This window comes from Biomphalaria glabrata, chromosome 1, assembly GCF_947242115.1.
Source record: "Biomphalaria glabrata chromosome 1, xgBioGlab47.1, whole genome shotgun sequence".
NCBI classification, from domain to species: Eukaryota; Metazoa; Mollusca; class Gastropoda; family Planorbidae; genus Biomphalaria; species Biomphalaria glabrata.
Genome location: NC_074711.1, coordinates 65,973,177 through 65,989,598, shown reverse-complemented (window position 1 = coordinate 65,989,598; position 16,422 = coordinate 65,973,177). Strand labels below are relative to the sequence as shown.

Below are 16,422 nucleotides of genomic sequence, written 5' to 3'. Positions count from 1 at the left end.
ATGAGCGAAAGTCTGACATTTATAAATTGTAGGTACACAGATAAGTTTGATTTTTTTAGCAAATAAAAATTAAAGAAATTTTTTTTTAATGGGTACAATACAATAAATTGATATGGAAGATACAATTAATGAATTTAATCATGCATGAAGCTTGCATAGTATTGTGTGCTGGGTTACAGATTAGAGCACATATTAAGCTGTTGTGTTGTTGTTTTCACAAAATGAGTCATTCATGAAGGTTTTGTTTTGTTTCGTTTTTGTCTTAAGTAGTAGTACTTTGTAGTTTTTAACCGATTTCATTATAATTTCTGAGCTAAGATAATCATTAAGGTCTTTACAAAATTATAAAACTAAAATAAGGATTCAAAATTATTGTAAAATCTCTACACATAGAGTCAACAGATTTGTTGAAGCATTAAAAAACTACGTGTTTACCCTAAAAACACAAAGGAAACATTTCGTACAATTTTGAACTCAAATTAATTTTTTTTTTTACTTATAAACGTTTGATTTTCATTTCGATTTATTTTCATTCAAATTTTGATTGGATTCGAAACATCTTTATGCACGAGTGGGAACAGGTATCAGACATTGCTGGTGAAGATTTCTACGGAGACAGTGTGGTGCCTAATGCACCGAAGGCGCGAGAGGATCTAAGTCAGTAATATAAGCTAGTAATGGAAGTCAGTAATGTAAGAGACATTGCAAGAGAATGATAATTTTAAAAAAATGAGACTATGAATTTCTTTGTAGAAACTTTTTTTTACACAATTTGTTTCGCGTCTTTCCATTGAGTGAGAAAGAACATCAAATGTACAAATAGATTCACTTCAGACTTGGAAAGACCAGGAAATCGCAATTTTATTATAATATTTATTAATAAATAGAAAGTTGATATCTACTGATAAAATTGAAAGAGCAATAGTTTTCACTGTTCAATAGTTGTATGTGCGTGTGTCACATAGGTGAATGTGGTTAATGTTTGCATCTATATTGATATTGTTACAGTAGTCATTTTAAAGAAGACACTCTCCTATTGATGTCATGAAACTTTTACTCGTATGGAGTAACTGACTTGGGTGTCATGACAGTATTGCTTCTAAATGTATGATACATATAAGATGATCGATTGAGTTTTTTGTCAAGGCTCAACCTAAAGAGGTTTCTATGGGGGAACCTTGTTACATCACTGACTCTACGCTTCCTTGGTGTTGAGTGCACATTTTATAACCCTCTTGGTTGACAAGTCTGCCTCTGACCGAATTGATCCAAAACGCCTCCACCTGTGTAGTCCGACTATCCAAGCGGACTCGTACACGATTTCGTTGTCACGGTGAATGGTTTGCGACACTGCCACTGGAGATCACAACCTTGTTATGCTATTAACTCCAAGAGTTGATGCGATTACGACAATCAGGCGATCTCATAAGAACATGGAGGTAAGCCACCAACAACCACGATTACGACAATCATCTTACTCGAAAATGAGGCCAAGCGTTACGCACCGCACGTTTACGCACTGTGTCTTTAGAAAAATAAGTAACCTTTACCCTCTGACAACGCCCGGCACTACAGTAATGCTAGACACATTTACAGAATAGTCAATTTTAAGTTGTTTAGAAATAGATATTTCACATCTTATAATCCCTGCTCTATTGCGTTATTTAGACCTCTGGCACTGAGGTAAGAATGGGAAGTCTGAACAATTGTCTATATATATTGGCCACAGAACTCATGGGGTTGCTGGCCAGATTTGGCTTGTTCGCCAAAGTTTAGTTAAAACCAGTGGAGTACCAACAATGGCGCATAGGGGATCAATGTATCCGGGCTCATAACCGTTACTCTAAAGTTTCAATGTATCGAATTCTACATAATTTTACTTAGCGTCCATCATCTATTTATCGTTACTAAATTATATTTTTGAAATAAAATATACGCATGTAGTAGAAAGCCTTAGTGCAAATGCACAGATAGCATACTGAATAAATTAATTTGTTGTTTTTTTCATTCTTAACCCCGTGACGGGCCCCACGATCATATATTTTTAAACAACCCGAGCCTATGGGTACCTCTTGCTACGGTACTGGGGCCCATGAGTATCTTGCTACGCTATTTGGGCCCATGAGTATCTTGCTACGCTACTGGGGCCTATGAGTATCTTGTTTCGCTACTGGTTACATCAGACATAAACAAAAAAAAACAAACAAAAGACAGATATTGGTAACTAATGAATGTTTAATTGAATTGAACTCTGTTGATTGTTGTTTGTAAAAACTCTAGTTCCTTGAGCTGTCTGTACAACATTGTAGAGCCTCGTGTTCAGTGCTCAGGTTACACACACACATATAAACAGATATGAATTATGCATGTGACCTGATTTAGAGTTACATTTTACTAATCGCCTTCTTCCCAGTGTGAAATTAACTATCAAAAGAAAATATCTGCGTTATTATCAGACAGAGCTGCTTGCCCCGGGAGGAGAGCTGCTGAGACTGAAGATAACATGATAATATATATCGGGACCGCTGAAGTGCTAGTAAGTGTGGGAGAGTCCAGCTATAAAAAAAATGTATTATGAGGGGAAAACTACAAGTGGGCTTGCTCTAGATACGCCGCCATTGCATTGTAAGCTGATGCTATCTGAGCGAATATAGGAATGAAACTTAACATCTGGTGGTGATGCCGATGAGGTGGTCACTTGGACCTGATCGATTTGTTGCAAAGAAACAACTTACGGTACAGAACCTCTTTTTGTGCTCAACTTAATAAGTAGTAATATAGAACAAGGTTACAAAGACAGTTTGTGTGGAAACACAAACTCAAAATCGGCAACAGAAGTGGTCCACCCAGGCAGGAAAAAAGGCAGGTTTCAATATTTTCAGAAGAATAACGGTATTAAATTTTTTCAGAAGTTGTCCACCCTGGAAGGTAAAAAGGCAGGTTTGAATATTTTTAGAAAGAATATCAGAATGAAATTCTATCCAAAAAAAAAAAAATGACAGGTTGACAAATTCTGTGTGATGCCCCAAAGGTCCAGCAGATATAGTCATAGGTGAACCTGGCCTAACTGATGTCTTATAATTAGTTTCGTGTTTGTGTCTGTTTCCTAGTGTTCTGTCCACGCGATGATATGAAAAAAATACTAATTAATTGTTGTTTTAAATTATGTCCAACATATTTGCATAGTAAATAGATTTTTCTCTTAAAAAAATAATAAAGATTTTTTTTTTTTTTTTGTAAATGTCATATTTAGTATGACAGAACTTACATAACTTTGCAATTACATTTTTTTTTATAAAAATCTAAAACCATTTGCATAAATGTGTTTAAATAACTGCAAAAGGTAACCTCCCTGACTAAAAGTCCTCCAGTGTTTGTTACTATTAATAGTGAATAGTTGTAAAAATGGTGTATTTTATGAAAAAGCTGCTTGCATAATTGATTTAAAAGATTAGAGTTTTCGCTTTCGGAAAAGAAAAAAGTAGCCGTTGCATCAGAACTTTGAATGATCTAAAATATCATGATGTTCGATTTTTATTTTCTCTTCTAGTTTCTAAGATCTAAGCGGGACGGAAGGACAGACAGGCCACACAAAACTAATAGCGTCTTTTCCCCTTTCGGGGGCCGCTAAAAATGGTTATTTCATTCTTAGACTTTGTTAAGAAAGCTACGAATGAAACATTTTAGCGTTTGCGTAGCGTGGGGAAGTTGTGTGTGAAAAGGAAGCGCAACGAAGTACCTACCGAAAGGGGGGAGGGGCAGAAAATAAACAACATTATATATTCTCGTCACAAAAATTACTTTAAATTAATTGTTACTTTTCGGCCAGACTTCAGCGCGGCACCACGAGCGCCCGTGTTCAAGCCAGAACCTCATATTTTGCATCAAATCTGCTTAAAGTTTCAGGTGTGGATTAAAAATAAGGGTGTATTATATTTCACTGAACCAACTGCTAGCGTTCCGCCCCCCCCCCCCTCTTCCCCATCCCGGCATTCATTCACAAGCTTTAATTCACTGCACTTTTATTGTAATTAAATCTATTGTTCTATTCTAAGCTAGCGTGGGCCTATACTATACAGTAGGCTTGGCGATTTGTGTTTGTTTGTTATTTTCAATAATAAAAAAAAAAAAAGAGCAGGTGTTTGTATAGTAAGACTTTGTGAACAATTGTATGGAAAGCATACGAAAGTCAAAATATTCAATTTAAAAACAAATTATCTTATTTTGCACATCATGACACCCAACGTCATGTCAAGGTGATCTAGACTCAGACGTTTAATTGATAATGTATCCAATTGAACAGGTTACTTGGCCAAACGCAGGGTCTGTTCAACACTAAATTTTGTAAGGATCTTGTATTAGGACAAATGTTGCGACTTATATTTATAAAATGCCCAAAGTTTAAGAATAACAGAAATGCATTTTTGGCGACTGTTTTGTCAGGTCCTTTGTTCTGGTAATATAGCATACTGTGTGACTTATGCAGTTTGCAGAGGGGAAAAAGGCGTATTATTAGATAGCAAAATATATATAATTATATCATTATTAATATTATTATGTTCATGTGGATATTATTATTATATTACTATTGTATTTTTATTATAGGTATTATTTTATTATGAATGCTTTCCCTGTTGCATAGGGATCATTTTCGGGTTTCTGGATCCCTGTTATGGATGAGATAGTTTTTTTATCTACAATAAATTGTAATAAGTTCATGGTTTCAAAAGACGAAATAAAATTTCCAGTCACCAACAAATGACGCTGTTATTTCACAGAGATTAAAACATAATATGTCCTATCAACGATCTGATTAGCTTCAGTTGAATGTGGCAAGCTCAGTGAAGCGCTGCCATACGATTTAAACTTAAGAAGTTTGGAGAACTTTTACATTTGTTACCTTAGAAATAAAGGAAAAAAAAGTGTGTGGAATTCGGTTTAAAAAAAAAAGATTTGCATATAGCAGAGAAAGTAGATGAGTATCTGTGTTTGTCTCATTAGTCTGAGACTCAAGGTCATTTGTTGGATGTCGTATATGAATGCGAAGAAACAAAGTGCATTCTATTGACACACGGAAAAGTTGTTTAAATAACTGTTGAAGCACGTTTTGATACTAGACACACACTTGTTGTTTACTTACAATTATTGAAACATTTTGAAACACGTCTTGACCTAATTATGCTAATGATAAAGATTTCTCTCCACCACCCCTATCTGCTCCCTCACTTGATGCTACTAATTACAGTGTTATCACGTGTTGAGTGTTGTAACTCTCACGCGCTCCAGACTTCCAGACAGATGGCGACGTAAAGGATACAGAAACGGCACCCAGGTGACGGGCGGTGGGTTCCATCTTTCCAGAGTGATTTTTGTAATAGTTTCTCGCGTGGATGACCAAGTTAAAGTGAATGTGTGTTAAGATAGCCTGACTGTCAAAGTAAAGGTACCTTAATACGATCTATGTGGGTAGTATTTGTTTCTATGACAGGCGGTTAATGAAGTTGTCATGTGGCCACTTCCCAAAAAAATCCCTGCTCAAAATCTCGGCTCAAAATCCCAGTCTTCACCGGGAAGTCGAACTCAAGACCCATCGGTTCGAAAGTCAAGCGCTATACCGCTGGGCCATCACGCCCTTGCCTGAATGTTGTTTAATTTATTTTTCTCTAGTCCCCGGTCTCAATGACTAAAAGGCTTTGAAAACATTGCTGGGGGAGAAGACTCTAGGAAGAAAGCAAATGTTTTTGTGACTGAAGACTAGAGAGGACAGGGTTAAAGTTCTCTAGGAATAAGGACAACACACATTACAAGTGTTAAATTGAGACAATTATTGAATAGAAAATAATTCAGCAGTGATGCCCCATTTGCGGACTAGATCTGACCCTTGCCCATAAAACCACACAGGTTTCCACTGGACATTTTGAAGTGATGTGGTCCTTGAAATGTTAACGGCCCCGCATTCAAAATGGGATGTGTACCAGTGACGTCCACACTATTCTTCTAACATCGTCATAGCATCAGATGAGGGTACGGTAAGGGGGGGGGGGGGGGGAGAGAGAGGAATCATACAGGTGTGACTTTGAAAAAAAAAAGGAGGGGGTATTAAATAGCTTCTTATCGAATGTCTCGAATTCTAAAGTATTTCCGTTGGTGAATCCCTCATCCGCGAGCTCGTAAACATTCATAACAACAAAAAAAATAGCGTTTTCAGATGGAGGTTAATAGTAGGAAAGAAAATTCATGGCCCAAAATAAGAAAACTAAACTCATGGACGTGTGGACAAAGAAAGTGTGTTGGAGAAGTCCAACTTTATATTTACTTTGCTCTGTTCTAATGGTCACTGTGCACAAATTGTCTGTCAAAGTGCAAAGCGAACAGTCAACACTTAAATTATTTGTAGTGTATATCAATGGTCTAGACAGACTTTAAATAAAAGCACCCATGTCTGTAGTTTTCGTATTAATTTATGGGGATTTTCATATATGGATTCTCAGATGTATCCTGTATGCGAAATTCGGAGGAATTGATACGCCCATGTGGATGTCTGTCTGATGGCCAGGTATGTACTTCGTTCTGACGTCACGATAGATCCGAGTTCGTACATCATTCTTTTGCAGTCTCGTAGGTTCAATCTAATGACATTTCTTAAGGAATGTTAGAACTTGATATATCTGCGACTAGGAATACTGTGCTTGATTAGATTTAAAAACAAATTCTGACTTATGTTTACTTCTTTAGCATTGCTGAGTTACTTTTCCAAGTCTTTGAGCTTATCATTTGGTGGACAATTCTAGCGTTTTAACGTTGTTGTTTTTTTTTCTTTATTTCGAAATGCCTTCAATTTTTTTATTCTACATTTTCTTCTTCTTTTATCCAATTGTTTTCTATTTGCTTTCAAGAATGTAAACCAGATCTTTAAAAACCAAATGTAAACAAAGAGCACATTACTCTTGTTAACTTTAGAATAAAAATATTCTCATGTCTCTTATTTTGTAATGGGACTCTGTGTGCTAGAGTTGTCTGATTGGAATTGCATTCAGTAATGTACGATTAAATCCTATAGAGATAATGGTAATAGTAATATGGAACATTAATAGTACACACAAACTCGTTGTCACCCTTGCAAGTCACAAATTACGTTAAAATGTACACGTACATCGATTGATATCATGTGGATTAACCAGCGCTGTCTTTTAAATCTTTTTTTTTTTGAAAATGTGCAAAGAAGGTGTGCACAATGTGCATATTTTATTTTTACAAAGAAAAAATGCACGCACTCTGAAAAACTTCTGCAGCCGTATAATATACGAAAAACAAGCAAAAAAAAAAAAAACACTTTTAAAAAAGTTATCTAAGCGCAAGAAATCCACATTTACAATCATATATCTTAATACTGTACAATTTATTTTCCTTGTTCAATATCAAACAAAATAATAAATTATCAATAATTAATTGATGAATCAGTTAATGTTTTTATTGATTCATGTTTTGTTAGGTACAATAAATAATTGTGTAAATTTCAACTTAATCCGAGAATGGAAATAATGTGTTCAAAATTTTTACCAGCCTGATGAAGTGAGTTGATATGTTTGTAAAAATATTTTTTTATTTTAGATTACACACTTCACATGAGTAATTAAATTTCTATATCAATGTTAATGAAGAAGATGTCTAACAAAAAAGCGATTGTTAATACCATTATAGACTTACTTTTCTTGTTTTAAAAATGGTTTATGTTTTTTCAAAAAATAATACATGGAATACAATTTTAAAAACAATAGGGTTCGCTTTCAGAAAACCATATTTTAATCAAGGTATAGGACTATAGGCCAGGGTTTCTCAACCTGTGGATGACGACCCCCTTTGGGGGTCGATTAACGAATAGCCAGGGGTCGCCTAAGACCATCGAAAATATGCATTGTTTTTGTTTATTCTTCTTTTGCTGTGTGTGTGGGGAGGGGGATGGGTCGCGGCCGAGTGGAGGATTCTAAAAAGGGGTCGCCGAGCTAAGAAAAAAAAGGTTGAGAACCGCTGCTATAGGCGATGGTGAATGAGGATTCTTAATTGCGCGTTCTTTATTTTGAGAACTAAACGTGACAGGCGGACTGACAGACAAACTGCCGCTTTTCCCTACAATAGTCGCTAAAAATATCGGTTATCAACCAAAAAAAAAAAAGTTGTTAAAATAATGTTAGAGATAGTGGCTTTTTATTCGAATAAATAACTTAAACCTGAATTAGATATTCACATATTGTCTTCATCACTCTCACTGTTCTTTTCACTATCGCTATTTTTCTTCTAATTCGCTGTTATTCTTTGCTTTCTTTTTTTAATTACCTTTGAATCACTAAATATTTGTGCATGCGTGGGTGGTGTTAACCTTAACAATTTAAGTAGGTCAATTGTATGTAGAAACTTAAAAATGTAATGAAGTTGAATGATAGAAATATGTGGCTTTTTATTGAAATCATCATCTTTACAGTACTGAGTTAATGTCTCTCCAAATCTATTCAAACGAACACAATCTAGTTGGTCTATTGTTAACGAGAATAGGATCGTAATCAAAAAAGTAACCATGGCAACTAGATGAAAGAGATGAGTGTGTGTGTGTGTGTGTGTGTGTGTGTGTGTGTTAGTTACGACGAAGGACATAGCTTAATTATAGTTTTCTATATCGCTTTGCGCACATTAACACCAACCAATAAACGAATTATTTGGCTCTGATCTGGACTGCGTGACGTGTTTTAGTTGGCGACTGTTTGCTTGAGGTCGTGTCAGTACATATGTGCCACTGGGTGTTGCGTGTCCCAATGTGTATTGGCTATCATCATGTTTGATCTCCACGGAAGGTTTCACCATCAGACCTCATCAACCCGATCCCCGACCCTCACGCATCTAGCCCCCCCCCCCTCCACACACACAAGCACACACCTTGAAATGTGATCTAAAAGTGGAAGCTCAGACACAAAGAGACCAATTTCCGGTGACCAGATCGGTTCCACGGGTTATTCCTCCCCCGGAGTCAGCCGTCTGCTAACACATCACTTACACACACGCGCACATATACACACACATAAACACGCAGATGTATCAACACTCAGATATAAACAGCACCAGACAAAGTTACATCACACCGAAGCCCGGGTGTAAAATACATGCAGAAGGCCCCCCCCCCCCCCACAAGACCTTTTGTTTTCCCGTGAGGCCCCCATTGTGTCCCCACCTCACGGTGTCATTGTGTTCACGTGTGAGGATATAGAAACGGGGCGAGGAACAGTGTCTGCATCTATCTTTATTTAGACCAGTGTGTGTCCAGGCCTAACGAATTTATTTTTAGCTTTGATTTTATTCAACGCGCCAGTGTATACAAGTCCATAATTAATACAACAAAACAGACAATCATTGATGAACAAAGGGATGTTATTACTGCTTGGCTTTAACCCTTTCAGTACTCAAAAGTGTTTTTTTTTTCTTTTACTCTATCCAAGTAAATACCCCACAGTAAATTCATATGAAGCTCAGTAGACAGTAGAGAAAGAGTTAATGAAATGCTAAAAGACTGTTTTTATAGTAATTGCTATCTATAACCTTATCCTATGGCTTCTGTTTATTTCTGGCTTTTAATTTTAATTAATTTTAAAAAATCTGTTTAATGAACTCCCACACAGATAAATGTCGATCTAGAATGCTTGTAATGAAGTCTTGTCAAGTTTGGACCGAACTACGTAATACACGAAATTCTTCAAGAATATTTTATTAAAACTAAAATCTACTACTGTACAGTTTGGTGTATTAGAAAATGTCAATTAGAAAGTAAGTTCTAGCTATGAGCTATACATTGTACACTAATGGGCTGGTAGTCCATGAAGGGATTTAAATGATGAGAATGCAAAATTAGCCCAAATGGGATTGTATGATAAGTTGATACTCTTGCAGCCATGTCAAATTTTAGAATTAGGTTTAAAACCAGGAAGTGGGCTTACTCATAATAATAGGCATAACAACAAATTCTGAGCTCATTTTGAGGAGACATTTAATTAACAAAAATTGTTTTTGACCTAAAGAAAAATCAAGATATTTATTCCGAGCTAAAACTCAATGAAATTTAAAAAAAAAAAACAAATTTAACTTGTTTAAAACTAAGTCTTGCGACGACTATCAATTGAACTATTTGCTTGGTGTAGTAAGTCTATGAAGTCTAAATGTACCGTCTCCATTCAGTAACGGAGCTACACGTTTAGACCATCATTACTCAGAAGGTTTAAAATTAGAAACAAAATTGTATATGGTCGATGCGCTCTGGATTGAAACACAATATCTGCTCTATTTAGTTTATCTCTATAGTTTGTTATTTTTGGAGCGGAGGGGGGTACATTCCAAAATATCGAAGATCATATTGATTTTATTTTAGACATCAACTCACTTCCGCTAAATTCAGTGTCCACTTCCTATCAAGGCCAAGATCGATTGACCGATATGTCAATGTTTGACCTAGACATGTGCCAATAAACATCAATAGATGTAATCATTACTAATGGTGCTATATACCACGTCATTTCCATGAAGAATTGAGAATGTAGGTTATAATATGTAATGAAGACTCTTTTTGTTTTTTAATTCACTTTCTATTTTAAATCCAGTAACACACAAAAACATTTGAACGAATCCCTGTTCAGACTGTACAATATGGTCAAAGCAGACAACATCACCGCCACATTATGTGTACAGGGAATCCATCATTGCAAATAGAGTATATGCTTTTTTTTAATTCTTTTTTTTTTTTAGCGTGAATACAGATTCATAAGATCTCATAATATTTTTTTAATTAAAAATAAAATAATAATAAATATAATAAATGATATAAATTAAACATTGTTTCAGACTAAAAAAGTTTTAGCTTAAAAAAAATCAGGTTTGAATTTCGTGTGAAAACTTCACAGAGAAATAAAAAGATTATAGTCAGCACTATGACCAGATACTGCATTCATAATCTACTATATATAAATATAGTTAACACGGCTTCGTTAACCCAGACACACACACACTTATAAATTACAGACGTTCCTTCAAAACAGAAGATACTGACGTCCTAGGCGATAGCGTGTGTTAATTTAGTTGTGCTTGTTAATTAGAGACGTAAACTCTGCAAAGTCATTCATTGTCCTGGAGGATTCAGCCAAAACTGTTCAATTGTCTAAAGGCATTAGGGAAGAAATAACATTTGTACGAATTGGTCCTAACATTTGGAATAAAAAATATGCCTTTATTTTTTTTGTGTCTTTCTGAGTATTTTAGTAGGTTGTTTACTAATATATAGATTAGACTAGAAAGACTAGAAGGCCTTTAGTTACAATGACTACAACTATTTTAAAAGTCTATTTGGAAATTATAGACGTATATTAAACGTGAAAATTGATCAAAGTTTTATAAACTCCATTTCGTTACATTAAATATTAAAGTAAAATTTGTGTTGAAATATCGTATGAAAATATTCAGAAAAAGACATTTAAAATTATTATTTACAAAAAGATGATATAAACTTTGGAGTCCGATGCATATAATGTATTGGTCAAATAAAAATCTCAATACTGTGATTAGTCAATAGACTTATGTAAGACTCGAACAATATTTTTCCTTACTGTTTTATTTTACCTTTACCTAACACTTAGTGTGTTGGACTGTTGGGGCACAGAAATATATATGTTTTAATATCATGCTCTGTGGGGAAAGTGGCTGAGTGGTGGGGCCCTTGGATTCCGAGCCGAGAAGTCTTGGGTTCAAATCTCGATGAAGATTGGGAATTTGAGTTTCGGGATTTTTAGTTCGTCCATGAGTCCACCCAAAAGAGAAGGCGTTTTGGTTGTCGCTGTGGCTACATGATACCCTCGTTAATCGTCAGTGAGAGAAACATTATCTTCACATTACGTGCCATAGAAATCACAAGGTTCGAATGGGAAACTTTTTTATCTACATATAATATGTATTGAGTGAATTTTAGATTTCAGAAACTGTTAACGGCATAAGTTCTGTGTATAACATAATCAAAAGGCATAGAATCGATAGGTCTACGAGAGGAATATGAGGGTTACTTCGTTGTGAGATCTGTTGAAGTTTTTCCCTTTGTATTGCTAATAATCTTTCTAAATAGTGTATTAATGGCTACCACTTGCGTAAAGACAACCTTAATTTATATTAATTAATATTATATGTTTAAAATGGGTTAACATTTTTATCAATAATTTGCTTTTTAATTGCAATTCTTTTATTTTTTATTTTTGTATAAATAAGTAAGCACCTATGTTAATTACATTTAAATTAAGTTTGTGTAAAATCAAGATATAATTGTCACTGCTACAGTCTTAGCCTAACTGTAAATAAAGTCCGGGGTCTACATGAATGAAAGGCAGTTGATCACTGTCACATTGGTTGTTTGTTGTCACTGTTTGTTCACGCCCATGACATGTGTTGATGCCAGATGCAATTGATCACAAACGGCTACAGTGCAACCAGGGAAATCGGTTTGATTCTCATGAATAACTCATAAGTGTATTAGATGTTTGTGTAGTGGAGACTTTGTTTCCATGTCGTGTGTGTTGCCTGCGTTCTTTGGGGTGTTGGTGATTTTAGAACACCCACACACACACACATCTACTACGCAGCTCCCACACATACCTCACATCAACACACATACACGCGTGCACATGGTGAACTAGATTCAATTCACTAGGACATTGTCACATTCAAAGTAGAAATGAAAGATAGAACAAGATTGATGGAGGCAAGAGACGAAGAAATAAATGAAGACCACACTCAGAACACAAAGTAGACAGACACAGACACACATTGCAGACACACATTGCAGACACACGTAGACAAAGACTAAACATCGCGGACAAATATGCAGAACAAAAACAACTGAATCTTCGGTGACGACTTTTTGACGCCATTAAAACTACGGCAGTGAAAAAAATGAGCTATTTTGTTATTTGGTCCTTTAGACCTTTAGCCTGGTCTCTGCATGCTTACAATTTAGACACACACACACACACTAAAAGTCTAATCTGTACATCTAAAAGATTTTTTGTTTTTATTTCTTCTTTAACCCTCTTCCTACTTGCTGTATTACCATCTATGTTATGAGGATTCTAAAAACATGCGACACATTATATTGTTGAACGCGGTGTTCTCCTAACAGACACATGTACAGATTGTATTGCTCAGTGGATAAAGTCTAGATCTAGATTTAGTTGTTCTTTGTTGACATAGACATTGTCATCGTAACTCTAGATCAGTGGTAAGTCACTGCGGGGACACTGGTACTGAAGGATGCAGACAACTACAAGGGGGGGGGGGACCAGTAACCAATGACACTTCTATTATGTTTCTTAAGTTGACTAACCTTGGTGCAAGAGATGACAGAGAAGAAATGACTTAGTGTACTGACGTAATAGCGTAAGAAGAGAATTGTCTCCCTTACAGCGTCTTATTTCGGTGCATTGTTAGAAGTGCAAGATGAAAGCAATGCGTTGCTATGGATACCAATATACGGCCTAAGGATAGACTATGACCTAAGACCTTACGTAAACTTTGACCTCTACACCGCAGGTTAATGTCGATCTAGTTTCTCTTGTAATCTAGTGTTCTTCAGAGTAATTGACTACAAGAAATATTTTTTAAATTATATTATCCAATAAATACGCAAAATATAAAGGCTAGTAGTGTATAATTAGGTATTATTGTATATTATCCGGTATATATATGTCTTTAAGACGACGAATTAATGTTTAGTATAGTTACATGTATTTCCAAGATGAATAATCATTTTGTAGACCTATATATGTGTTTCCGATATCAATTGATACCATTTAGACTATATGTGTGTTTCCGATATAAATTGGTATTATTTAGACAATATGTGTGTTTCCGATATACAATATCTTTGTTTAGTCATAATATGTTTCTAAGAATGAAGTATTATTTTTTAGTATGTGTGTGATGTCATAAGTTAAAGACAGTGTTGGTATTCAATGCGCTGTTAATGTTAAACAAATGTATGACTCCAAATTAAATGTCCTAAGATGGCGACACTAAGACTTTGAAATCCTAGCGATAAATTTAAAATGTTTGTATACAGCCAATAACTGCTAGGTGGTCTACATTTGAAGTGTATAAATACAATATAAAGGCTTACTAATCGAGGATTATTAGACTTGTGTATCAATCGTACAGAAGAGATAAGTGAAACTATTTAAGTGTATAGGCCTAGAGTATCTTCTATCTTGGTGTGTCCTAGTATCAAACTTAACTCTGAAGACAATAAATAATTAGCAATCTTAAGTGTCAACACTAAGTTATAATGGTCAGTCATTGAGAATTGACCGATCTCTCAAGACCATTAACCATAGGGCATTGTTTTCCAAGACTAAGAGTGCTGACTCGCTCTCACACAAACAAGATATAAATAGCCTGCAGTATTGGTTAGCTAACTCTAAGTCAGACTAATTCACTTAGCAACTACAGAAACACTTACTTGTGATGGGGGCCTCCAGGGCCATGGTTTCACTCCTGGAGGGCGAAATGGTGGCGGTTGGTAGAAATCAGATATAGTGGGCTGTGGTCACAATGCACAGATAAACCTCCAATACACTTGCCTCCTTTAGTGTAGATATATTATATATAATCCGAATGTGTGTAACAGGCCGATATAACAAGAATACAACTTCCAATGGAGGGGAATACAGATTATTTCTAGTACTCGGTATCAAACAGGGGAGATAATACACAAGTTTTTCTTTTGTTTAAAACATGAAACAAAAAAAAAAGTAATCTAAAAAAAAAAAAGGTGGGGGGGGGGTGCACAAGGGGGTATAATAAAGCTTGTCTGGTCACAGAATTCACTACACTCACCAATATGGCAGAATGAAATAGATGAACAAACTACGAACATCTAGGAAACATTGAAAGAACAAAAAAATCCAGTCTCAATTCAGAGCGAGACGTGCCAGGCCTGAAGAAACTAAACCTAGACCCGTCCCCGCTTTCTAGTCAGTCTCTCCCTGCGACAGAAAAGGAGAGAAGAAGAAAAAAAAAACATCCAAGAGAGGGAGGTGGGAGGCAGGGAGGGAACTGCCAAGTGAAAAACAGCACGGCCGAGGTAAGAATAGAAGTGAAAGAGCAGGGAAATGGAGGGGGGGGGGGGACGGAGAGAGAGAGAGGACGGGATTGGCTGACGAGGAAGAAACAGGCCGGCACGTGGCCTAATCAATAACGCCAAGTGGGCGGGGCCTTGTTGGGTTTGGCAGTCCCACAGAGGCGGTACGCCAACCGTTATTCGTCGCTTGGTGTTGGGAGGAAGAGTTCCCTCCCTAGACATCCTCTCCTGGACAGTGTTTGCCTACAGTAGCCATTCGATGTCTTTTTTTTTTTTCGAGTTCTTTCCCTTGATGTTATGAAAGGGGAAAAAAAAAAGCGCCTACAGTGGAGGCTACTAATGGTAGCAGGCTTGTATGTAGGGAAATAACGACATATTCCGGAATGTCCACGGGAAAGAGATGGAGATTACGACCACGTAAAATCTGTCATAGCCTGATAAAAAAAAAGAAAGAAAAGATTTCTCTCTTTTTGGCTCATTTTCTTCTGTTCCATTCCTTTACTCCCAAAGACAGGAGCTATCTACACAAAATATACGCAGACCAAACACAAAGAATCAGTCAGGATTATTAATTAAAAACATAGGCGCTACTTAATTAATCAGTTGTTACATGAGAAACTCTTTAAGTCTTAAGGCTATCAAGACTCTAGATCCATGAGAGCAACCAGAGTTTCGGTAGGTATTTGTTTCTCTCCTAAAAGTTGGAGACATTTCATGAGCTAAGGAGAGAGTTGTTCTAACAGCTCAGCTCATTGGAATGACACCTTGGAGCTAGAATGAAACAAGGCTCAACTTGTGTCCTGATGATTATAACTGGCCTCACCAAGGGAGCTCACCACAGCCACAGAATCGAATGTACGTACTTAAAAGCAACTGTTCAATGTTATTAAGTTACTAAAACAAAGGACTTCAATCTTGTTCATGTGTATAGACTTCTGGTCAGAACACATCTTGAGAACTAGTGATTCCTACGTTCTTTTTTTTTTAAAGTTTGTTTTTTTCTTTGTCTCTTTTTTTTTTAGTCAAGTGTTTCTCCCAGGTCAAAGTAACCCCACCCACAGCCATTGTCTGGATTATCATGGAATAAGTTGGTCTACGTTGGACTAGAATTCTGTTTTAACCCTTAAAAAAAATCATTTCTGATTTGGAAGAAGGCTTGTTGGTACAGGTCGTTGTGAAGTTCAGACAGCTAGTTCAACTGGTTGATTGTTGGGCTATAAATTCAGACAGCTAGTTCAACTGGTTGATTGTTAGGCTGTAGCTTCAGCTAATTC

General features: G+C 36.1%; 1 protein-coding gene across 3 annotated transcripts in view; it reads right to left on the bottom strand.

The window, feature by feature from the left end:
• LOC106058624 (insulin gene enhancer protein isl-1-like) overlaps positions 1-16,422 on the bottom strand; it is a 131,028-nt gene that overhangs the window by 80,454 nt on the left and 34,152 nt on the right. Inside the window, exon 1 of one of the 3 annotated variants that reach the window (XM_056008654.1) lies at positions 14,528-15,110. The exons of 1 other annotated variant lie outside the window; for it this stretch is intronic. In XM_056008654.1, the coding sequence (XP_055864629.1) occupies positions 14,528-14,552 (25 nt within the window). In that variant the 5' untranslated portion in view covers positions 14,553-15,110. Of the gene's footprint in view, positions 1-14,527; positions 15,111-16,422 lie in introns of those variants that run through there. One more of the 3 variants, XM_056008664.1, reaches the window with a different exon arrangement.